Consider the following 24,544-nt stretch of genomic DNA (forward strand, 5'->3'; position numbering starts at 1 on the left):
ATATGATGGGTTATAGGTACGAAGACTATGAGTCTGTCAGCCTGGTCAGTTTATATAGCCTAAAAAGTCGGCTGGCTGATTTATTAAGGCTTTCTTAAGCTAGTTAATAACAAAGAAGCAGAGCTTAGTCTTGTACTCAGAGGGTTCTGCTATCTATCCGCAGAGGTATTAAAAAAGCTGTTAAGGAAAGCCAAGGCATGCTAGAAAGAAGTGTATAAATGATTTGTTCTCAGTAGAGCTCCAAATAGCAGAACGCCATTTATTAGTAATTGAAGCGGGATGTTCTTCCGATTAAGTAGTATTTAAGCTAAGCGATGAGCTGAATGGCTAGACTGACGAGAAAATAGGTCTCCCTAAGAAAGAATTAAAGGAATTGGACTGGGGGCTTTTCGTCTTAAAAACGGAATTTCGCTACCTTTATATACATGATACCCGCATTCGTAGCAGCTGGGATGGCAGCAGTTGGGTTTATGGTCACTGCGCAACCATGGTGGGGCATGATGTTTCCCAGAACTGCAAAAAGAGAATCCCCCAGTGCAGGGCTTGAACCTACAGCCTTCGACAGTTTTGACGAACGGCGCTTATAAGAACAACCGTTGTTCGCGGTCAATGAAAAATGTGCTAGCTAATTACACCAACCGGGGTCGAGTCAAATTGTTGAGACTCAGGATTGACATCTTTGTGTAAAAGTGCAGGAGGAGAAACCAACCCCCGATGAAAGACTCGAACTTTCAACCTTTGCCGGCGAATCCGTGTATAACAACAGAACGGTGTTCTAGGAAGAAATTCTGAGCTTTATCTCAAAGTGCGCGAGCAGTTATTTATCTTACTCTCTAGAGTAAAATAACATCTATCTGTATTAGCATCAGAGCCTTTGTGGTAACCATGTAATGCAACAGAAGATCCAGCGCAGATAATCTACCCATGTAAGTATGTCTGTCATATGACAAGAAATGCAAAAAGGAAACCCCCAGTCAGGGGTAAATATAACAAAAAAATACAACTGTAACTCCCTCGCTGACTCTAACGAGACGAGCAGATAGATGGACTGATCGCACTCACCACGTGCTACCCCTCGTGAACGAGGGGTTAAACCAGCCCCCTAAGGGTGCGGTAAGCAAAGCAGGAGATTAACCACTCCGGCAGTTGCGGGCCCGAAGGTGAAAGAAATGCAGATTAATTGAACTGATATAGGCTTAACATCACAAACTGCTGTTAACTTTCTCTCCCTCATAGAGACTCTGTTGGCACAGGCCCGCACTTCACGGCACTGCATCGTCGAGCCGCTTCCGAGAACCACAGACACCTCAAAAGCTGCAAGTGACTCCACCGAACTGCCCCGATGAGATAATCACCCATCTTGCCCTCCTCGAAGTCTTTCACCTCTCTCCTTTCATGTTCATCGCTAATCTGTGTCTCCTATCGCACACCACACACCCGTCAGGCTGCCGACAAGCAAGCTCTCAAGCACGAGGGAACCATAATATCATCTGCCTTTTAGACCTTATCCATAAGGTCAACTTGAACCACAGCAAATAGACCTTGCCGCTGGTAGAAGCCTTAGAATTACTTGTGGCTACTGCACCTGGCACGCCTACTTCTTTAGCGCTTCCCATGAACCCTCCCAGCATCGTTAGCCTTCTTCTTCACGATCGCCCCTCTGATATTTCGACCTTCAACACAGGGATTCATTTTTTTCATCACAATTCTCTTTGCTTCTACATCAGTCGACAGGAAGTGATGTGAAGCGTATCGACGCTACACCACATCGCAATTGAGCTGCTTCGCTACTTCACCTTCAATGCCGTAAGCTTCCATTTGGCGACCGTCCAGTCATGTACAAAGTCACCTGGCTGAGGTGAACAGCAGATACAGAGCCCTACAGATCAGTGTTGCTTCCGGTTCGAGCACCCTTGTCACCGGGTTTGATTTCGATCTCCCCTTTTATAGGATGGATGAGACTGGACAGCTGGGCCAAGCACCACGCTCGCCAGGTTTGACTTTGGTCCTCCCCTTCATAGGGTGAATGAGACTGTGGACAGTTGGGTTAACCAGCGTAACCTAATTAATGAAATCATTTCTTTACCAGAGATCCTTCACCGACAGACTTTCACTCTCCAGGCTGAGACCACCAACGCTGAGATCAACCACAAGATCCGAGGCATGGAAGTATGCAAACACCTAGCGCCTATGGATACGTTATTGAGTAAGTCTGGCTCTACCTGAGACCCTTCACCGACGCACCGGCTTTTCTGGCGGCTGACCCACCTAGACCTGCCCTTTCGTGAAAGGTGACGATGCATGCGATGCCCTGAAGAAAGGGCTTGAGATAAGACCTTATTCTGAGCAGCTGCGTCTTAGCCTTCTGGGAAGGGCCAAGGGACGGGGAGCGATTAATAGTCCGGTTTATCGATATTGCTTCCAGCTTAAACACAACAATGCCAATCAACCGAGGGCATCGAAGATCTAGGCATCTATACTGTCAACGCGAATGTTTACGTCTTATGCAATATTTAGATCAGGTATATAAGAATTGCCTGAAGTTTATCATAAACTCAGCTAAAGATTATCTTTCTTAGGTTCATGAATCAAGGTTTCCGATCAGGCTTGCTGTCAGCGATGAGCAAATGTGTGTTGGACAGCCTATCCTCGCACTTACCCTGACTACAGAAAGCATCAGTCAGAATCAAGAGAATATTATGCTGCTCTTATAGTTATAGATAATGCTTTTCTAATATTTGAGGATTTTAGAGTAATTTAGAATAATCTTAACCTAAGCTTAGAGAGAGTTTTATGGGGCTCGTACTTGTCGCGACTGATGAGATGTGCCGTTGCTGTTGCTGTAGAACCACGGCGCTTTAGATGTTGGCGACCCGAGAAGCAGGAGGACTTCTGGCCATGGACTGACAGGTCAACTAAATCTACACTAAATTTGCACAAGCTTAGACTAAGTTTACCTACATAAGCCCTCGTTCCGCTGTGAGCAGCCCTTGTTGTGAATAATCTGCGCTTTGTACAACACGGGAAGTGCGCGCATTTTACCTTGGTTTAGCCGCAACCTCGCTTTTCTCAAGTACTCCAGCTTTATTTTACTACATCGGCATCCAAGACAACAACTACCACTCTTCATCGAGTTTGCATCCCTTTTCATGCTTTACATCTAAATCGATCGCTGAAGATATGGTCCCATCAATACGTCACTTATGTAATGCCATCCGACTTCATTCGGAGGTGATCAGCCCCTTCTATTGATAACAGCACTAACTCTGACATTAGTTTCCTCGCGACTGCCCACACTAGACCATTACGCATTTTCTCCATCACATCTTCCTCATGTCCATGCACTTAACACACATCTTTCACTTCCTTGCCTACTGTCAATACCTTTCACAACAAAAATCTACATCTTCTCCACCAAGACGAATCTAGAACTGCGAGGAAAGCTTCACGGGTCTACTCCGACAGGAGTTCTTTCATGGACTTCATTAATCCAGGAGAGCTTTGAAGCATGATTGAATCCTCATTTAGGTTGGTTTTAGCCTTACGATATTATTAACTTAGAAGAGTATTTTTCTAACTTGAGGCAGGTTTAGGCGGCCGTACAAGATGAAAAACAGTGAGAAACCGAGCAATAATCAGCCTCAAGGAGTCTACGCCTGGACACAGGGCCAGGGAACAGCAACAGACTTATCATATGACTCATGTCCCAGAATATCTGAGTTGGCAGGTCAGTCACAAATGAAAGCAGCCTCGACATTCGATAATTTTGAAAGCCTAACCTTGGACCAAACATATCAGAAAAACATCTTCATTGCATAGGATACGTTTTCCAACACTTATGAGGCCGAACTTGCCGCGATGCATCGCCTGACAGACGGTTACCAACTTGAGAGTCGACAGGTCAGCCCAAACCTGCCGCACTGCACCACCAGCTAATAACAATATTCTTAGCCTGGGGCACAGGACAAGGAACAACGGAAAGCTGAGCAATAATCGGATGCAACGACCGCAACAGGCGGCAACCACGAATCCAGTGCCTCCCAGGGAGTCTATGCCTGACACTTGGTTAGAAGCCTTGTGTGTCAAGAATATTTGAGCGTTACAATGTTAATAGGACCATGGGAAGAGTCGGAAGCAAGAGAATACTACGACTCTAAGGGCCTGCGAAGCCACAATGCTCCTGAAATCGAGCAACCTGTCCTTGGCGGCATCTGCTGTACCATCAAACCGGCCCGACCTACCAACGGCATTTTAGAGCTTCGAAATAAAACATATACCAACGTGTTGCCTAGTTAGGGGATAGCAAGAATACTTTTAACCTTAATTATAAGTTATATAATTGCTTAGGTAAATTTTATCTAAACTTATGTGAACCTAGTGTAGATTTCGTAGACCTTTAGATTAGATAGTCTCTACTCTTGGCCCCTTTTTTAACCTATAGCTAGATATTCTCTTACTTCAGGTCGCCAACATCTAAAGGCAAAGATTTACAGCACTATAGCTCCTTCCTTAATAACACAGGCCTTTGCACTTTTCTCTCCCTTCTTGCCTCTCTCTTTATAATACTTGCCACCTCTACTTATATATTATTTCCTTGTTCTTTATGGTAAATCCGTGAACTTATAATTCTTAATTCCGCTTTGGCGCATAAGTCCTCTAGCGCAAACCTTGATCCTACACAAATACTAATCTGGAAACCCAAACTTCAAAAGACAGGCCTACCATATATGCAAATAACCTTCCCGAAAACACCGGCTAGTTAAGTAATAATCTAGCGCAACGAATATAAGCCTTATTACGTTAAAAGAATCGCATGTTCTTATTTCTGACTTCAATAGTAGGGGTACCTAAGTAACAGCCTTGCCTTATAGGTGCTTCTTATTTTATAGTTGCCCTGCTAATAAGTCGAAAGTATTCTATATATGCACTAACTCAGAAGTATATATCTAATAATACTATAAACGATGCTAATGCAGCTGAGGCACGCGGTACTACCGAAGGAACCGGTAAGAATGGTAATCGAAAGCCAGGCAAGGGCAAGAAAGAAAAGAAGAAGAAGAACAAGCACGACGGAATCCTCCCAATTAAGTTAGTTTTAGTGCTGCTTTATGCTATGTTAGATAGGTTTTTTCTAACTTGAGATGAACTTAGGAGAACATGAGGGAGCTTTTACCAAAGTCTTTATTGTGTTTCACTTCAGTTCATCTTAGTGGAGGATCTACACGATGCACCCCCTCCTAGGAGAATGAAAACTCCAAGTGACGCTCTGTGTTCTGGAGAGCTTACATGTCACCACGAAGAGACTGCACGAGGGTAGGAATCTAGGATAAGTATCACATTTCATATGGCCAACCATGCACCTATCTTCCTCTTGCTTGGTCCGTCGCTGTTTCTCATTTCATACGGCCTTATGCGGCCATCGGCGTTGTCGCTATGAAGTCCGCTTGCTTCGCTGCCTTATGCGGCCACCGGCGTGTCGCGTTATCGCGTTGTTGCTATAAAGCCCGCTTACTTTAAAACCGCGGTATATAGTTTTATGTCTGTGATTTCGTTTCTCAGATATTTCTAGTCGTCGTGGTGCAAGATATCCTTAACCTCTATTCTTATAAGGGCTTTCTTAAGCGCCGAAGGCAAATCTTCTAAATATCCTTATAATGACTATAGGTGTTAAAGTATTCTTATCTTTGTCTTATGTTTAGTGATAGTTTTTTTATAGTATGCTTAATATGCTTCTCTAGGCCTGCCTGTGTGGCGGCGCTGATAGCTTGGCGACTAGAGATGGATAACTGGCGTGGTTAGAAATTTTAGAGGGATTGGATTAAATGATTACTTATAGTATTGCGATTATAAACGTTAATGTTTTTGAGATTTGCAAGGAGAGGAAGAAAATTCTGAATGGGTTTGAGACTGAGGTTGAAGTGGGGGGCTGTGGGCGTTATTCACCTGTCTCCTGTCGTTGATAAAAGTGGAGTAAGACACTACTTGAGCGACCCAACAGCAATAAAACGCGACCACGAGGCATTGGTCGAGAGACTTTGAAAGTATTCCACGCGGCGAAGGTTTCTGGGATGCGATGGTATCCCTGCACTCGGCCACCGATGAGATAGGAGCCACAGGAGAAATCTGAGTACTAGTGGCTAATGCAACCGGTTTGACTCACCAGTCTGTCAATCTTCTCAAAGATGACGGTAGAGACCATGGGGCTGATGTTCGAATCGCTGCACGATCCTGGAATTTAACAGACCTCCCTCCACGTTAAAGCTAATATAGCCAACAGTTAATGCTTAATTACATGCCTTACCTTAGATGTGTTATTTGCAATTGAGACTTGTGGCTGAGAGCTTAAATCAGCACAGAGAACTTAGCCTTACCTCAATCCACTCCTACCAATACCATGCTAACTGCAAAATGGAATCTCGAGAATTAATATAAAGGGAAATACCCAAAAATGCCACTTGCTCACCCCTCGCCAGTAGACAGCAGTTGAACCCCCTCCCGCAAGGATCGGCAGAACAAGCAAGAGATTAGATTGAGTCAATCCACACAGGCCACAGGATCTCCAATCCGGAATCCTGTATTTCTTAACCCCACCCCCACCCCAACATCAACATTTTATCTTGGACTTCTCTCATTCGTCCCTCTATGCCTCTCTTGATAACCTCGCCGTTCATACAGCAAAGCCATAAACCATGTCCAGATACAAGCCAAAGCTCTCCTTCTTTTCATCATCACCCACCCTTATCTCCAACAACACCCATCTCCACTCGGTCCCGGCAGCCTATACCCGATTTTAGGGTGACCTTTAAGCTTAGCCTCCATAGAGCAAGAAACCAGTGAGATGAGCGCTCTGAATACTATACTACTATTAAAGTTTACTAACTAAACAATCAGAAGACCGCATCTTTCCACCCGGTCCCTAGACAGTCTGAAGACCCCATCTTTCCCACCAGCACCAGCACCAGCGACACCATCGCGGCAAAAGCCCAGCTCCTAACAGCTTCAGAAACGCTCTCTGAACGCGACCGAGACTCCATTTAATATAGCCAGCAACGAGAAAAAGGAAGAATTACCCGAGTGGTCCATGTACCTGGAGCTCCACGACAACATCACCGAAGAGCTCGAGGAAGATCAGCTTGAGTACACCTTCTTCGATAACGACGAAGATCTCGGCAGCACTCATACCTACGACACCAACATCAAGGGCAGTTCCACATGCGGCTGCAAGAGACTATGTCTATCCGGTTGTGCTAGTATCCCTCAACGATTCACATCCGATCGGTTACCGGTATCCTCATGGCCCTGCACTGTCTCACTTTATCAGCCTACCCCCGTTCGGTCGGTAGTAGAAAGCCTCAAAGCGATCCACTCCCCTCCATCACCTCCCCTCTGCTTGTCATTAAACATCATATTATATCTCAAACGACAACCTCCGCCAAACTCAGACTAATTTGCGCCCTGGAAGCAGTTGATAATTTCTTTGGTGGCCAGGATCTAGGCATCTCCTCGGAAAATGTCTCCATGCAGTTGGTCGATATGAGAGCGCCCGACCAAGAATCATATATCGGGTTCTTTATCGACCTTTCGTTTCCTACTTCGAGTAAGGACAATGGCTTCGTCAAGTGTGATCCGAGTAAGTAGAGTTGATATCTTCCCTGATTTCAATTACTAACCACCTCGACGGACAGTCGAGAAATCAACCAGATGCTGCCGTGAGCCCTGGCCGACTCAGGGCCTGCACGACCAGGAAATGTCTTGCTACAGCTGTATTATTCATAATGAGGCTCATGAACGTACTCTCGCGACCGACATCCTCATGGCTCTGCTAAAGCAGATTTTTACATGCCGCCTAGACCTCGAAATTGTCATATCTGCTACTCGTAACGGTTGAAAGTTCCAAAAGCACTTTAACAACACGCACGCCCCTGCTCGCCGTCCCTGGTCAAAAGTCCTGTGAGATATTCTCTACCACAAGCCCGAGCACAATTACATCAAGGCCGCCATAACGCCATTCTCCACATTCAGGCTTCAGACCCCGAGGATGATGTTTTTCTTTTTCAAGTGACCAGAACGGCGACACCTACAGGTGCAAGCGATGAGGATACCACCAAGTGCCCCAAGATCGAATGTCCTACGAGTTGGAGTGACACCAAGCTTGCGAACGGTGCCAGAAGTAGTCAAGTGTCCATATTGGGCCCCGATCATCGATGATGTGATACTCCTGGATATTATCACCAGAATGTTGCCGGTGGTCTTCCTCCTACTGGTGCTGCACCACTTTTGCCTAACCAGGGTCGCATCCTTTAAACCGGTCCCCTAAGAGTTCTGTGCATTACCTTGCTTGTTGCCTTTCCTGATGAAGCGCTGATGAGGCAATGGAGCGTGGAGAGCTTGGTGCCCAGGTTTGCTTACGATTATGGCGTAAACTACTTCTTGGGAGAGGGCAAGTACTTGAAGCAGCTTAAGGAGGTCAATGGTATCAGTTCCTCGTGACTTACTCCTTCGATAACGATGAGTCGCATATTGCAGCCGTGAATCAGATCCTGGTTCATACTTCATTAAGATGCCAACAATTAGATGAAGTCAACCAAGCGCCCCTGAAGTGCCAAAATCATCGAGCATCGCGTAACTACGGCTGATATGTTGCCTGAATTGAGTTTTGAGAACCGTTTTGCACAGATGATATAGCCAAGAAGTAATACTTGGCCTACGTAGAACGCTGAACAAAAGGTTTTCCAGTCTGTCAACAGCCTGGCCAGAATGATGCTTCCAAATCATCGAGTGCAGAAGGCTGTCTTCATATGTTACATCAACTCGAGATTAACTTCTCGACTGTTGCTATGCTCTAAATTCAATTTTATTTGTATAGGTGGCGCTTTTGGTTGATTCGTGAATTCCTTCTGGGATAATTCTTAGGTAAGATGTCTTTTCTACAGTGGAATGAGAGAATTGGTGCTGAAGCGACAGAAATACTGGCAGCCGCTTAAGTTTATACCCCAATAAATAAATAGATGTGTAGCCTGATCACTTAGAGTTGCTTTGATGCTTTAAAATTTATCTATACTCCATGCCCTGGGTCATGATGGCAATATTGACAGGATGAACGCTTTGAATGGTCTGCCGATGAATACAAGAGGGAAGGCAAGGAGTAAGCGGACACGAGAAAGGCACTGTCATCAAACAACGCAGAATAGATAAAAGCTTGGCCTATAGTGCAAATCGATTACCTGACAAGCTCTTGTACAACGATCTGGCTCCTCGTCCCAGTCCCAAAGCCACCCGAAGAGCCTCGAGCAAACCGACTTCGCAAGCCACTTCCCCACGTTAACATTGCCAGCGCATATCGATTGCCTGGCAAATTCATTTACAAGGATCCGGCTCCTCCTTGCCCCAAAGCAATCTGAAAAGGTTTATCCTTTCCACCGATTTGAGATAGCGAAGCTCTCTTCATCCAAACCGCCTTCAAGTCTTGGCCAACAGGACAAATCGATTACCTGCCACACTCCTTTAGAGCGACCTGAATCCTACGTATCTCGGTCCCAAAGCTATGAAAAGAGCTCATCCATCCCACTGACAGCGGAGCTCGCTTTCCCTTGTGAACAGGTGGTGTCCGAGGGTCTTGACTTTGATATGAGTCAGAGGAGTTCTCGCGGTATTGACAAAACGAGGAGTCATTGACAGAGTAGACTAGTGGATCTTGTCAAAATTGGCCACCATTAAGGCTGAGGAAGGAGCACACTAAGTTATCACGCTCAGTGACTGTGCATTGAGCCATGGTTCAGGAATCTTTGAAACACATGTCCCTGTCGACAGAGTGGCAACGAGAACAACCTGATCCAGACTACTGCTTCGACTCAAGATCAAAGCGCAATGATCAAAGTTGACCCCGACATAAAAGCATCCTTCATCCCAGATAATCCACAGACTCAAGCATCCCGAGGCCCTGCCGTTCAAGGTATCTTGCAACATTCGAACATCGATGAGCTCGTCGAAGCGAGGAGCTCTTTCGCCTACGAAGATCAATCCAGCGAGCAAACTGAATAGAGCAGAGAAGTAACCCTGCCCAAAATACTCAGTAATAGACAGTTGAGGCTCCTCTACAACGACTGGTCTGCGGCCACCTACCACCGATATTAGTATGGAGCCCGGAGCAAAGTCCACGAAGGTCACGATTCATGACTCCCTCGGGTCTTGGGATTGCATGCAAGTGAATCCTGGTAGAGGCTAGTTTTGTAGTGGTTGCAACTCTAAGTTCTCTGTGCTGATATAAGCTCTCAGCCACAAGTCCTTACTGCAAATAACACATCTGGCTCGCAACTTAGACATTATACCAAGCCTGACCAATTTGTGTTAGCGACTCAACATGCCATCTTTTTTGGTCCAGTCCATGCGAAGTCGCATAAAGTGTCAAATTGATTTGTTAACATAAGCAAGAACATAATATAATAGGCAGACAGACGTTGCCCCTGATATAATGACATATTATCAATATAGTGATAAAATACAAATGTTCTTGACGTTTCCAACAACCTGATACTTTTCCATAGTCCAAGCATCAGAAGCTGCAAGAGAAGTGAGATTGTGCAATGTCCATGACTGTGTGCATATGAGACCATAGAGAGACAGGGAAGATAGCATACCATATCAATCTCGTATGTAACAATGAAACCCCAGTTGGTGTGATGGGTCAACATACCGACAACCTATAAGCCCCTTAGCAGAGAGGTCTATTGTAGAGTGAACTGGGGTGTGGCGTTGATACTAGCGAGGCCCGTCCTGGGGAGTGTTTGATTTTTACTTTTGCTTCTTACAAATTTTGTCGTGTTGCTACTGATTTGACCATATAGCTTCAGAGTACACCTAGGGAGGAGTACTGACAACTCGCATGGCAGTCCGAGTGATTACTTGTGACTGTAATGTGGCCTAGCAACTTGAGAAAGATTTGTGAACTTGATTTAAATCACATGACTTTGCTCTTGTCCAAACATCGACATGGAATGAGACACAAATATTGGAGCCATATCCTTCTAGCACTAAACACATTTCGGATACTGTGAAGAGAGAGTTAGCTATTCAGGTTGAGACTAGAGCTTGAGATTTGAGCTTTCAACTAAGGGAAACTGAAACAAACACAACAAGCAAAAGTCAAATGAAATTCCAAGATCTTGTCATTTACTCGAGCAAACTCGGTGTCTTTTGATTCAAATTCGATTAAATTTGAAAAGAGCTAATTGATCACAACAAGTCTGAGTTGAGTTTGGCATTTGCCTGATTGTGGTAAATCGAGAGACAATTTCCATCTGAGATAAGAACCTAGAGTCTAAGAGCGTAGCGGCCCCCAGTGCAACAGGATGTTTCTATACACAGAAGCAATGCGAGGTTGATTGACGAGCTGCCAGTGCCAGGCAGCCGGCAAACAATATCAGATATGCACACATGAATCACAACACGTGAGTCACGTAAAGTAAACAATAGAAGCGCGCTAAGCTATACCCCGCTTTGGCATGATATATCTTCTGTGCCTCTCGCGTTTTCTCTCTTTTCTTTTTCTTCTCTTCAGCATCCAACCTTTCTGTAGACAGTCACTGCGTGCGGTGACAACGACGATCCAGCTTCTTTCTCGCGATAGGCCTTGTGTCTATCATCCTGCTCTCTTTTCGTCCGGCGTGGTCAAGCTCGAAACTAGTCAGAACGGTGGATTTTGCACTGCTTCGCTGACGTGGATCCCCTGGTGACGGTAGCTCCTAGAGGACCGTTCTGTCGTGCTTCGGTACACACGCCTTAGGTTGAAACCGAAGTGCCGTTGTTGTAGAAGAAGCCGGGACGGCAAGCGTAGAGCTGCCAGTGAACGGTTTTCGGTGACTGAAGATTTGGTTTAGGATTCCTTGTCACGATAGCTCCTAGAGCACCGTTCTGTACTCGGTCCTGTCCATTCTGAAGCTCTCCCTTACCTTCACTACCACCATCAACCTCCTCCACCATCACCACCACCACCATCACCACCACCACCACCATCACCACCACCATCACCACCACCATCACCACCACCATCACCACCACCATCAGTCGCCATGTCACAGCAACAGAAGGTTGGATCTTCGGCCTCAGGCCAGAAGAAGGGAAAGACTTCCATTCCCTCTCCCACTCCTGCTCCCGCTCCCCTCCGCTCCTCCTCAAAGGAGTGCGTCGTGTTGTAAGTCCTCACTCTAATAAATGAGAAGTTCTAATTGATTTACTAACGACAAAACTGAGCAGCTCCGGTCTCCTTGGGTCTGTCATCGCAAGCAGCAATAAGACATATGGCACATCGCGCAAGCTCGGCGCCAAGTTCTTTGCAGTAAGACGAGAAGACGAAAGCAGTTGGCTTGGCTTTGAAGTCACTTTCCCAATCGGTCAGGGCCAAATCGACAACGAGAACCTGGGCTTTGGTGTCAAACACGCTGGTATGGAGGAATTATTCCGTATTACTTGTATTCACTAACGGATTTCCAGTTGATTTCCAATATCGTCGCCCCGTGGCCTCCGATGTGCACTCTATCTGGGTCAAATTCCCTCGTGATGGCCTGAAGTTGAGTGCTGAAGACGCTTCCGAGTCGCTTCTCGCGAGATTCCCAGGGCGCAACAAGAACCACAAGCAGTCTCTCGTCACGGTTAGCACCAAGACTGCGGCAACGATCGTCGGCTTTGGTGTCCCCTTCCTTAGCTCCGATGCTGAGGTAAACGGATGGGTCAACGATAACATGCCGATCGCCGACGGTGTCGACCTGCAGAGTTTCCTCCGCCAGGACACATTCACGTTCCTTGTGCCACAGCGACCAAGTGATGTTGTTGAGGCTTTCGGTGTTGAGACGTTGGGTCCTGTCTTCCGCTATCCGTACAGCGAAGATCAGTCCTGGGACGAGAATCGCTTGGGTCAGGAGGCGAGGTCGATCAAAGGCCGCCAGTTCGGGGGTCAATTCTGGTATGTATATAATTCAGCAGATTCTACCCGCATACTAACCGCAGTACAGGCACCCGAATGACCTCAGCCACGTCACGGCTGTCGTACAGGGCACTGCGCAGGATGTTATGTGGCTCAATGACAGACGCGAGGAGGTATGTTGCTTACTATGATTGATATTCCATGCTGACCTGAGATTAGATCGCCGAGATGCGGCTTCCAGCATACTTCGTTACCCCTCCTAATGGTAACATTGAGAGGTCTTCCTCCTTTCTCGTCATCATCGCTATGACCATGGAGACTCGCAAGAGTATCGACGCTGCATGGCGTCGTCTGTCGAAGGACGAGTTCCCCAAAATCCGCCTCTTCAACTCGCCGGAGAATGAAGCCCATCACGATGTCTGGTATGTATCCTATTGCAACATTCAGCTTCCCAAGACTTACAATTCACAGGGAAGGAAAGATCATGTCACGCCCCAACGGCATACCGGAGCTCAATGATCATCCTACAGAGGCTTTCGAGTTGGTCGTTCGTGTCTACCGACCGCCTTTCGAGAAGGAGGCCGATCCCTCTTATGTCATCAAGAGTTTCGGTGATCGAGCTGCTGCCAACAAGGCGTACAAGGAGGACAGTAAGCAATAGAATTGCATCACTATCCAGTTTGACCCGATCCTTAAGGATCATAAGCGAAAGGTGATGGCTGCCAACCTCTTCCTGCCCTCTGCCGATCCTACCAACTTCGCTGAGTTCGGTCTGCCCTGCGATCCCGATAACACGAAGTCCATGATGGACGAGAAGGATATGACAGACCAGCAGAAGTTCGTCCTCTCCCAAGTGCGCGACTGGATGGCCTTGCACCGCGCCCTCCTCCGTGGCGAGGGATTCTACGAGTGGATGTCCAAGCCTGCTCCTCGGCCGATCGAAGAGGCTCTAGAGGCTATGACAATTGAGGACGCTGCGCCAACTCTGCGTTCGCTACCGGTCGTCAACTTCTTGGAGGATGCCGATGAGGCTTATGCCAACGCCATCGTCGACGAGGCACTTCCCCAAGATCGAGATCGTTTCCGCTATTATCTCGAGAACCGCCCTCTTGGTCTTGGCATCATCACCGCCGTAAGTAGTTACGCTCAAATCAACTCAATCATTGTCAGAGAGCTAATGTAACAATTAGGGCCCAGGTTTTGGCAAGACCACCGCTGGAGCTGCTGCTATCCTTGCAATGCAGTCGCAGTACGGCCGAGTCTTCTGCTCAGCGCCCACGAACGTCGCTGTCAACAACGTCGCTGTCCGAATCGACCTACGAAGTCGTGCAGTTACCGAGCGATGCAATGTAGGCAAGCAGGTCGGCGGCCCAACTGAGCGCGTCCGTCGTCGGCTGGTTGTTCGTTGCTACAAGGACAAGCACGAGGAGGAAGCCTTCCGTTCCATTCTGGAGGATACCTCGCTGGGTGATGGTGCAGCTCCCGTCCTAAAAGGACGCCGTCTGTCTCCTTGGAGACTACAGCAGTCGAGCACCTACTGGCTCCTTATCCTGCTTCGTTCGCCTGCGGTCAGGCCCCTCCATCAAGACGATGCCGCAATCCTGCATCGCTGGCAGCAGGCTATCGACAAGGACGACGGCCTCTTTGCTCTCCGGGCTGTCGCAACAAGAGAGATGTCCTGGAAGGACTTCTTAAGGAGCAAGGAATTTAGCGACTGTATGGAGTCGGCCAACGGCTATCTCAAGGACTTCCCACGTGTTGCCGATATCCTCTGTGCAACGCCTGCCGCCTCGGAGAACGATAAGCGTGTCCACGGGTTCAAGCTGAGGGCAGGCGCTGTTGCGGTCGACGAAGCAGCCAATATGACGAGAGCCGACCTCCTCTGTGTCTGGGGCAATACCCTGTCGCCTTGTTTCGTATTTGGCGACCCTAAGCAACTCCCGCCCGCGGTCATAATGCTGAACGATACCTGGCCCAAGAAGGACAAGAACAGCCCGCCGGAGTTTATCAACCGGTTTGGCCTTGATGGCAAGATCTCGGCTCTTGAGTACCTCCAAGGTTCCGGTATACCAACATACCGGCTCAAGATGCAGCTTCGCATGGCCCAGGGCATGTTTGACACCGTCTCAAGTGTCATTTATCCTGATGTCCCGTTCGTGTACGACGAGTCGCGGAGCATCACCTTCTCCGAGTTCAAGATCGGTCATGATCTTGAGTCTTTTACGCGGGCCCGGTACCCAGACCTCGCCGCTTCAGCATCGGGCACCCTAACGCCCATCTTCATCCATTGCGAAGGCGCAAGGGTCATCAGGGACATGACGTCCGGGGCCAAGTGGAGCTTTGGTCAGGTCGAAGTTGCCCTGGACTTCATCCTGGATTTGGTCGTCGACAAGAAGATCGATCCCGCCCGCATCTCGGTAATCGCCCCATACCCGGCCAACGTTAACCTCATCAACGGGGTACGAAGACGGTCTAAGTATGCGACTGCTTTGGAAAAGCTGCCTAGGGCTGCAACCATCGACTCGTCCCAGGGCCAAGAGAACGACCTCGTTGTTGCAGTTGTTGGTACAGACGAAGCCTCGGGTCCTGGCTTCACGGCTGACCCGCAACGACTCAATGTCATGCTCACCCGAGCAAAGAGTGGGCTCGTTCTGGTCGGTAACATCCATGTTGCCGATGCTGTTCCCAAGGTCGTTGAGAAGAAGGGCAAGAAGGGCAAGGAGAAGGAGCCTACCTTCGAGGTCATCACCATTGGTGGTGCCAAGGCCATCATCAAGGCCCCTGAGCTGCGCAAGTTCTACAAAGGACTTCATGATAGCGGCCGGGTTGCTCGCGTCGTCGTTAAGAACAAGATCAAGGACAGGGGCAAGGGCAAGGAGGAAGAGGTCAAGGAGGAAGAGATCAAGGCGACAGAGGCCTCAGAGGAGGCGCTTCCCGTGGAGGAAGAATAGGAGTGAGATGGGGGTCTTATCTTTTTCTTCTAATACTACAATACACACCATGGTTAGGTGACACATGGCTCAATCGTTTAGAATGTCCCCGTGGTATGTGATGTGATTTGATTGAGCATTAACATTGACCTTGGGTACTATGGTCTCGCTCTCATGTGTATTGAACTTGTCACTTTGTAGCATCAGATGCCGATATAGAGCACAAACTTGACTACGTGAGCTTTAGCAGAGTAATAGATTAATAGTTGGCAGAATAATGGAGCCAGAACGCGAAGAGTGGGTTCGGTCAGCCACTTCGATACTGCTGGCTTCAAGAGTTTGTCGAGAAACTTCGACTTGCACATCTTGCCTATATGCTCGCTGGTTTGCTCTAGCGCCTCTTCTCTGGTAATTTTCTTGAAGGCCAGAGTGGGAGCTGGGTCAAAGCTGTCGACGGAGGAGACGGACTCTATATCCTGCTGGTCTGGAGAGGGCGAAGACATTTTCTTTGGAGTGTTTTGTGCAAGACTTTACGTCTTTCGTCGGAGAGGATCTTTGTTTTGTTACGAGCAGCTTTGATTGGCACGAATCCTCAGAGATGGAGGCAAACAAATTGCGAGACGAACGCTGAGTTTCTTGTTCCGTACTGGCGCTTCGCTGAAAACACTCCCAAAGACGTCAGTCAAGGTGTCTTATTGAGTTCGCATAAGACTCACCAACAAGCTCAGTGAGGTGATTATATGCTCTCAGCCACAGGTCATCAACGACAGACACTATGCGTTGCCTCAGAGCCTGCACTGAATGGAAGAAATATTTGGCGATAGTACGACTTGACAAAGGGAATGTTGAGCAAAACAGAACATAGGTAGGTAGAAAACAGTGAGAGTTAGATTTCCGTGCCACAGGACGCAAGTAAAAAGCAAAGATGAAGCATTCAGAGCGCGTCAAGATAAGTGAGTGGATCAGAAGAAGTAGAAGCGAGTGGGGCCACACACAGATGAATGGTCTCTCGGGGAGCCTATCAATTCTACCATTACATCAATCCGTGTCCCTTTGCCGCTGGGTCGATGGTTCGGAGCAGATCCACTACCTATTGTTACACAAGCGACGTTGAGCGACATCGGGCTAGCTTCTGCCTGTTGCTCAGGATCAACCCGAGTTCGCTTCCATGGAAATCATTGTCGTCACGATGCCAAGGAGTAACTGTTGGAACTTTGCATATCTTTCTACTTGCTTCGGTGTTTGAACAAACTGATATCCACGAGCAAGGTTTTGATTTTCTGGAAGACCCTATCACTCTCGCGTCTCTTTAGCCACTTTGATTCTATCTATGACCAACTAAAGAAGACGCAGAAACACCAGTCACGAAACTGACTCAAGAGCTTGGACACGAGCCTGAAGTTAGAGGCTCCCTCAAACAACACACCACCAAGATGAGACTGGTAGTGACTTGACACCCATCTGGCGCTGCACCAATCATCCAATCACAGACCGGTTCCGTGGTCTAGTTGGTTATGGCATCTCGTTAACACCGAGAAGGTCCCCGGTTCGATCCCGGGCGGAACCACTCTTTTGCTCTCTGCACGACTGAGAAGCATTTCTTTTTTTGCATTATCTCAGATAAAGTTCCTTTAAAGCAGTGGAAGTTGTAAAAAAGCTCCAATCTCTCGTGAAAACTTGACGTTCTGATATGCGGATGATTGATGTTGTGTTGTGCAAACCTCAAGGAACAAGAAAACTTCTGACTCCTTAGGTGTTAAAAGTAATTGGGCTTGTAGTTTACTGAGTCTTGCCTAAGGTTAGCTAAGTCTTTTCATCATTTAGGGTAAGGTCCCAAGTTTTCTCGCCTCCCTGGCAGGGTAGAGCTTGGACGTCAGTCTCGGAGATGGAGGTTGGAAACCATGACAACAAACCAGTAACAGTATAAAACAACGAAGTAGAGAATTTAACTGGCTTCCCAGCTCGAGTATTCGGATTTCGAAAGTCAAGATATGATGCCTCGATCGGCCCCACATAACGGATGGGTCGCCATCCTCCGCACAGTCTGGATCATAGATGATCAGATGATCAGAGGACAGTCACAAGAAACAGGAAAGATAAAGAAAGTTAGGAAGTTTTCGAAGTGATCGTAATTATGTTTATCGTCTATTAAATGCTGCAATGCTCATAAACCGTGGTATCCCCCCTCTTTCATTAAACCCTCATTAAAGTCCCATCTCTTTCATGCATTTTGAATCATCACCACGTCTTACTTGATCTGCTGAATGCTCTTCCAAGATCCAGAGTGATCGCCAAAGAGGTACTCTCGCACGCTACTAGTCGTGGGAGCATCGGTACCTGCGTAGTCGACAATGGAGATGCTCTTGTAGTAAGCGTTGAAGGGACCCTGGGAGTAGTCGGCCAGACCACCGGCCCAGGCGATGGTACCAGGAGCAGCATCGGGAGAACCAGCGGTCCATGTTCCGAGCTTGATCTGCATGGGGGTTTGGGGATAGCCATTGGGGCCCGTGGCATCGGTATAGGGCAGAGTTCGGACGACAACGTCGTCGATCATCCAGTTGATGGCGGAGGGTGTCCACTCGATGGAGTAGAGATGGAATTGGCCTGTTGGGTTTGCGACGGGATGGAATTCACCACGATCATATGTTGAAACGTCGCCCTTGCTAAAGTAATTTGACTGAACCTGTGCGTTGTCGCCGCCCAACCATTCCCAGTCAATCTGAGGTTGTTAGTTGATGATCTATACAAGTCGGTGGTGGACATACCTCGTCAAGGTTATCAGACTGAAGAACAGCACTAGTGCAGATGCCTACACCCGTAGAGGCCTGCACCTCGACATCCACGCGGCCAAAAAAGATGTACTTGCCCGTCGCAATTGTAGGAGCCTGGTTGGGACCTGAAATTGTAAAGACAGCACCATTTTCGTTGTGCTCAAGCGCAGTACCGGCATCCTCTGCAAAAGCTTCACAAGCGCCCTTTGTAAAGTCACAGTGAACAGTATCTCTTCCAAAAGCAGGGTCGGCAGGACATGCTATGCTGTGTAAGTCAAGTGTACCGAGTTGTTGGGATACAAGGGGTGAGACTTACTGGCTGTCATGGGGTTACACTTTGTGAATGTTTGGGCTGAGACAAGAGGTGCCGCGAGGGCGAGGGCTGCGATGGCTTTGGAGAACATTCTTGCTAGTGTCGTGTAACAAGGTACAGCAGATGGCTTGTCAGTAATGTACAATTATACAAAAACTTGAAGAATAAGGATGAATTTTTTTTCTAATGTTCTCACGCACGTTGGTATAGTAAGTATGACTTTCGAGTCAATTCGCAATTGGTGAAGGCTGGTTTAATAGTTTGCTGCTCTGCACTCAAGAGGGCTCCCAACCTCCCCCTGTCAAAACCTCGGTTTATATCGATCAGACGATGGGTGATCAGGTCTCGTATTGCAGGGCTAGCGTCGACTAAGCAACCAGGGTTGGCCTGCTCGCAAGCCACGCATACGCCAACAACGGCATGGATCTCCACACCCCTTGCATCAGATCACCAATAGCACGGACAAAACCCTGCCAAGAGTTTGTGAGTGAGTTGCTGTAGTGAAAAAAACGGCCGGAGGGAACTGCTATGAGACAGGAGGCTTTTCCAGATCCGTTGGATGGTGCAGTAGTTGGGTGGCTTGCGAGTCTTACCAACCACTGATACGAACTCCCGACCGGCCATTTTTCAAGAGTCTAGATCGTGGTGGGCTGCTTAGCTCGATATCGTGGGTGAGCGGGCTGTGTGCGATATGCGTCCAGGGACTTTGAACTAAAGCATGCAGAAACTGTCAGCGGAGGAGTAATTCCTTGTGCTGACGTCAGGTCAGTCATCAGAAGTCAATTGACTCATTGTAACAATCGTTTTAATTGTCTCTGCTCCGCTCGTGGTATTTTCGTATGATACTGCGAAAGCCCGGATACGGCTTCGGATCCGGGCTAGACGGCCAGCCTCCCCAAATACGAGACGCTATCAGGACAGCGGCTAAGAAAATGGGAGGCTGCAAAACCGCTGTATCCGTAAAACAGAGTTACGATAGGGATGACGATGACCCGTTCTTCTTTTTTCCCGCCGCTCTAACCGACTTTCTTCTTCTCCATTCTTCTCTGCATGTCGACCCCGGCACACTCTAGACCGAGGCCTAAGCTGAGAACATGTCAAAGCTCCCCCACTGATCCGTTATCAGCTCTCCACAGATGAACGACAATCTGCAGGTCTATTGTTTCGGAGACTTGAAGATCTTGCGGATCTTTATTTGAGCTCGTAGTGAACCAACTGATTTGATGTCATTGAATAGACAATCATTCATCGATCGATCAATTGACATCATGAGAACATTGACTCTGCCAAGCGAGAGTCTCAGTAAGCTTCCATTGTGGGCAGCCAAGCTCAGCTGATCCGTCATGAGGTGCTGTACCCCGCTTGAGCCATGCATCTTCATGGAGAACAGGGCCCTTGATGCATGCAACACCACTCGGACCCGGCATCATCGACAGGACATGGTGTCTGACCGTATATCGACTTTCTCGTTTCCCCGCTTCCACATGCTGATTTAAGCAGTTCTCGTGCTTTAATCAGCATAGACCTTCCTGATGAAGATATCACGACGTATGCATGCAACCCAATTATTCACTCGCGCATCAATCATTCGATTGGGAATTGCTGCGATGGGACGTTGGTTATCACAAGTTCCACCGAGACAAGGCTACTGAGGGGAAATGCACGATGACTTCGTGGGTTGAGCGGTGATTCTCAGCCTCATGGTCTAGTGATCAATAGCTCGGGGTCATCCTGGCATCATACCCGTGCTACCGTCCCTCCAAGTTGCAACCCCGCTTGTTCCCGTTCAATAGACCATCAACAGTGAGCATCATCATTCTTAGCTCAACGGCCAATTCCGCAATCCTCTGAAGGCTCAATTGAAGCTATCTCAGCATCGCAAAATAGATGCATTTCAACGCAAGGCACAGCCGTATTCTAGCAGTAGTAAAATCCAAAAATACCAATCAAGGCCGCGCTTTCACAAACGCGGTACAACGTTGCAAAGGAGAGCGCCACGATCGGTGGCTGGTTGGGTTCCGGCGGTACCGAAGGTTAATCTGACCGCTTGCGTGCCAATCCAACACGAGGCATATTTGAACACGATCGCTAAACGATGGATAATCAATCTATGAATAAGCCAACGTGGCTAGAAAATTGATTGTCACTTGGCGATTCTCAATAGCGCCGAATCTTTCATTCAATTTATCTCGGCATTCCTCAACTTCGTATAGCCAAACTGGAGCTTCATTCCAGGTATCCTACTCAGGAAATAGAACAATCTGCTCCACGAAAAGAATTCTTCTAGCTTGAGGAATCATTCCCGCCGATATCCAATCTCATGACAGCTGCATGACCTCGAGACGTTCCAGAAGTATTAGGATCATCGAACCAGTAATCATGCACTGCTTCGAATCCCGACTTCTCGTAGCATTTCATAGCCGCGACAGAGTCGAAGTTGACAAGAAGAACCAGCATAGCTTTTTTGCCCTCATTTTGTCTGACTGTAAGTTCCTTGGCATACTCGATCAGCTTATTCGCCAAGCCCTTGCGCCTCTGAGATGGAGGAACGTAAATCGCGTTGAGGACGTAAGCAGACTCAATCTCATCCGCAATCGGACCAAAATAAGTGCTTCCGGGTTCGAATTTCTGCAGATCTTCCCATGTTTTGGCCGCTGTCTTGGCTTCGAGTGGGCCATACAGAACAAGCGATGCGAGCCATGGTTGGTTCAGAATCAGCGAGACGTCGTCAACTGAACCGGGCTCTGGATCGGACACGATGATGATACTAGATGCTAGTGGGTTACTCAAGCGGGCTTCCCATACATCCTTCGTAAACTCCGCTTCGCGTGCATAGTTTGAGCTGAAAGACTCTGGGGATAGTTGCAGAGAGAGGAGTCGGAATTCTTTGTAATGGTCCACGAGTTTGTCCCACTGATTTGGGTCGGACAAAGACTTCGGCAAAGTCACGGCTTTGAAAGACATATTGAAGACGCTTCCTGACTTCGATTTGGTCGAATGTATCTTGGCCTTGATGTTAAGTATGTTGATTGAAAGTTGGAGCCTTAGGTCTGGATGCCTATCTGCTGATGACTCATTCGTATCACGCAACCGTGCATACCAACCAGGCAGCCATCGTGAATCTCGAAAGAGAACAACGATATGAAACTCAATTCACGCTCCTTGTGATACTTGAAATCAAGTATCCCAAAGCTTGTTCAACAAAGTGCTGGTTGGCCAAGCATGATCACGCTCAAGCAACGTTACCAACTCCATAATTGCAGCCTGTTCTCCCGGGTCTTGGAAATACTCGCCACACATGGACAGTCCCACAGCAGCAGTTACCATTCCCTCTTGGCACCACTTCTGTGACATAGCCAAACCGCAAACACGTCTTGTTGCTTCTCGCATCAGCTCTTCCAATGCTTTATGGGCAGCTCTGCCGCCAATGCCGAGTTGGATCTTTGTATCGTGCACTGCAAGAACTATACGTGCTAGTTCGATGTGTTGGAGGGCTAGCATTTGACATGGACTGGTAATCCAGTATTCTGGAAAATATCGACCTTCTGATGGGTTGCGTTCTCGGTAGTAGAGAGGCGCGAAATGAGGTGGCCGTTTCTCGTCCCAGTTTCTCTGGAAGTCTTTGATAGCTTCCCATTGTTGGGATCGAGTTCGATTATCGATTGGCTGTTCGTCATCATCATCTGGGTAGCAGAATTTGAGAACGTGGGCACACCAGATGAGAACGCGGTTAGTCCAATCATAATCGTCGGCGGCCAAGGTATCATCAAAGATGCCATAGTTCTCAACAGGCAAGATTGGTAGTCGGAATGGACGGCGATGAATAAGGACAGACCAAATTTCTTGGCGAAGTGCAATGAGGCATGCCGAGAACATGAGGGAAGAGAGAGAGGTTGCATAGACATCTGAGCCGCGAGGAGGTTGAAGAATTAGGTGCAGGAGCCCGTCTGCGTCGTTCTGGGATGCTTGGAAAACGGCACGAACAGCAACGGAGAAAGTCTCGTTATCGGTACCGGTAAAATGTGCTAGAGTAGTGTCAGATTTGATCAAGCGAAGGGTAGATGTCTCGTACTATCAACTTGCTCATGATATCTCAGTATCGTAATGGCAGCCAGAGCATCGTCACTACAAGAGTTGATCGGATCTGCTGACACTCCCATCAGATGTGAGATGCACTTATTGTGGTAGTGGATAGCTGATTCCATGTTGAGGTCTGGAAGCTGTACGCCCGCATATTCGATGATTCTGTCCGGATCTTGGAGTGAGGAGACACGTGTGAGGAAGCGTGCTGAGGCGGTGCATATAGCATTGAGAAGCAGAGGGCTATGTATGGCTCGGAGAGGAAGAACTGAGATATAATGATGATCTCTGTCGGTGGTATCGAACTATAAGTGGTCAGCCAAACCTGCTTCTTGACAACAACATAGAATTTCTTACAGCTCTTGCGAGTTTCTCGACGAAACAGCGAACCAGGCAGGCTTCCTCCAGGCTCAGCGATTGAGATGAGCTTGCACTCAACAAAGAGGTAGGGTTATGGAGTTCCAGGTCCATGATTGACGGAAGAGTATCTGCTTGGTAGAGGTGATTGTCGTTGTATGTGCCTGTACCAAATGGTGAAACTTCCCCAGTACCGCCATGATTCAGATACATTCTTGCATCCTGATCCGGTGAGGAGTGCTGCCATTGCGTTGAGAGTACGGGAAGGGACGGCGATCCGAAGTGACTAGCAGAAAGACTTGGTCTACCAGTTGGGGATGCAGAAATTGATAGTTGAGAGAGATCTCGAGGCGCACTACAGCCTCCATCTTCATGACTTCGGGATGCCTCAAAAATATCTGGGGACTGTCCTGAGAGTGCTTGCACCAGAGGCGCTTCTTGTTCGTCGGGTAAAACCTGGCTGCCCTTGGATAAAGACCGTAAGACAGAAGCAGCAAAATCCAAACTCTCTGATTGAGGTCCATCTTCGGAAGACGGAGATTCAGCGGTGGCTGTACGGGAGTGGCGAGAGGCGGAGCTTGTTTCGTCGACAAAGGAAATTTTGTTTGATTTTTCTGTTGAACTAGGTGAGACTAATTGCAAACAGTAACATTGATCAGGCTTACCTTGATTCGATGTATCTATCCATGTCTGGTTTGGATCAAACTTGAATGTGTTTTCAGTCGTGATGAGCTTTTTGATGCGGAACTTCTTGGCGCGAGCGCAGTTGATTGATGCTTTTTTGCAGTTGGCGCATGGAGTCTCCTTGTCACCTGTAATATTTAGCCTGACGTTGCTAGTGTACCATGACATGAAATATCTTCCATACACTTCAGATGTTTGTCTGTTTGTGGTCAGCTTTGGTCAGGGTAGGGTATCCTTGCAGGCTTTGACAGACCTCGACATTGATCGCAAGGCTTAGTCCGAGTGCGAGGCGCCGAACTCATGATGATTCGAAGTTTGAAGATGAGCTACAAGAAGCACGAGACGGATTAGGAAGAATTTCGCCGGGTTTGCAGGGAGAATGGCGTGGAGTTGGCATAAGAATGAAATCTCGGGGAGCAGGCCGAGTTGAGGGCAAGGATGTGAAATTGGCGTAAGGATGACTTTAGTTCACTGCTTCCCCGCATTCTAG

At 47.8% G+C, this 24,544-nt stretch overlaps 6 protein-coding genes and 1 non-coding gene across 7 annotated transcripts; 4 read left to right on the forward strand and 3 right to left on the reverse strand.

The window, feature by feature from the left end:
* Positions 1-5: 5 nt before the first annotated feature.
* On the forward strand, positions 6-8,208 carry FOIG_12394 (uncharacterized protein; the record flags this gene model as incomplete). Its single annotated transcript, XM_031213298.1, has 11 exons — positions 6-16; positions 1,032-1,113; positions 2,122-2,206; positions 2,273-2,291; positions 3,588-3,727; positions 4,115-4,291; positions 4,977-5,088; positions 5,837-5,928; positions 7,044-7,335; positions 7,443-7,630; positions 7,994-8,208. The coding sequence occupies 11 exons, from the start codon at positions 6-8 to the stop codon at positions 8,206-8,208; spliced, it is 1,413 nt and encodes a 470-aa protein (XP_031057043.1).
* Positions 8,209-12,028: 3,820 nt separating this feature from the next.
* On the forward strand, positions 12,029-13,580 carry FOIG_12395 (uncharacterized protein; the record flags this gene model as incomplete). Its single annotated transcript, XM_031213299.1, has 6 exons — positions 12,029-12,190; positions 12,253-12,440; positions 12,490-12,958; positions 13,008-13,092; positions 13,139-13,341; positions 13,391-13,580. The coding sequence occupies exons 1-6, from the start codon at positions 12,069-12,071 to the stop codon at positions 13,578-13,580; spliced, it is 1,257 nt and encodes a 418-aa protein (XP_031057044.1). The 5' UTR covers positions 12,029-12,068.
* Positions 13,581-13,634: 54 nt separating this feature from the next.
* Positions 13,635-15,870, forward strand: FOIG_12396 (uncharacterized protein; the record flags this gene model as incomplete). The annotated part of the gene is made up of 2 exons (XM_031213300.1): positions 13,635-14,051; positions 14,110-15,870. 2 exons carry the CDS (start codon positions 13,635-13,637, stop codon positions 15,868-15,870), a joined length of 2,178 nt encoding a protein of 725 aa, XP_031057045.1.
* A 1,435-nt stretch (positions 15,871-17,305) lies between these two features.
* On the reverse strand, positions 17,306-19,307 carry FOIG_12397 (uncharacterized protein). Its single transcript, XM_031213301.1, has 3 exons — positions 18,937-19,307; positions 18,615-18,880; positions 17,306-18,568 (listed from the first exon to the last, which is right to left on the reverse strand). Exons 1-3 carry the CDS (start codon positions 19,022-19,024, stop codon positions 18,098-18,100), a joined length of 825 nt encoding a protein of 274 aa, XP_031057046.1. The 5' UTR covers positions 19,025-19,307; the 3' UTR covers positions 17,306-18,097.
* On the forward strand, positions 17,343-17,416 carry FOIG_12398. The gene has a single exon. It is a non-coding gene; the product is annotated as a tRNA-Val (tRNA).
* A 1,909-nt stretch (positions 19,308-21,216) lies between the features above and the next one.
* FOIG_12399 (uncharacterized protein) lies at positions 21,217-21,897 on the reverse strand (the record flags this gene model as incomplete). The annotated part of the gene is made up of 1 exon (XM_031213302.1): positions 21,217-21,897. The coding sequence occupies one exon, from the start codon at positions 21,895-21,897 to the stop codon at positions 21,217-21,219; it is 681 nt and encodes a 226-aa protein (XP_031057047.1).
* A 213-nt stretch (positions 21,898-22,110) lies between these two features.
* On the reverse strand, positions 22,111-24,356 carry FOIG_12400 (uncharacterized protein; the record flags this gene model as incomplete). The annotated part of the gene is made up of 6 exons (XM_031213303.1): positions 22,111-22,958; positions 23,006-23,318; positions 23,371-23,984; positions 24,036-24,182; positions 24,239-24,253; positions 24,308-24,356. The coding sequence occupies 6 exons, from the start codon at positions 24,354-24,356 to the stop codon at positions 22,111-22,113; spliced, it is 1,986 nt and encodes a 661-aa protein (XP_031057048.1).
* Positions 24,357-24,544: the final 188 nt, after the last annotated feature.

Source organism: Fusarium odoratissimum (genome assembly GCF_000260195.1).
Source record: "Fusarium odoratissimum NRRL 54006 unplaced genomic scaffold supercont1.26, whole genome shotgun sequence".
NCBI classification, from domain to species: domain Eukaryota; kingdom Fungi; phylum Ascomycota; class Sordariomycetes; order Hypocreales; family Nectriaceae; genus Fusarium; species Fusarium odoratissimum.

What these genes read in the sequence shown, in the direction of transcription:
- FOIG_12397 (XM_031213301.1), bottom strand. Translation starts at nt 19,024, where the DNA reads ATGTTCTCCAAAGCCATCGCAGCCCTCGCCCTCGCGGCACCTCTTGTC. An exon ending in GTGTAACCCCATGACAGCCA is followed by an intron (nt 18,881 to 18,936) that starts GTAAGTCTCACC and finishes TACACAGCATAG; the next exon opens with CATGTCCTGCCGACCCTGCT. An exon ending in AGTCTGATAACCTTGACGAG is followed by an intron (nt 18,569 to 18,614) that starts GTATGTCCACCA and finishes TAACAACCTCAG; the next exon opens with ATTGACTGGGAATGGTTGGG.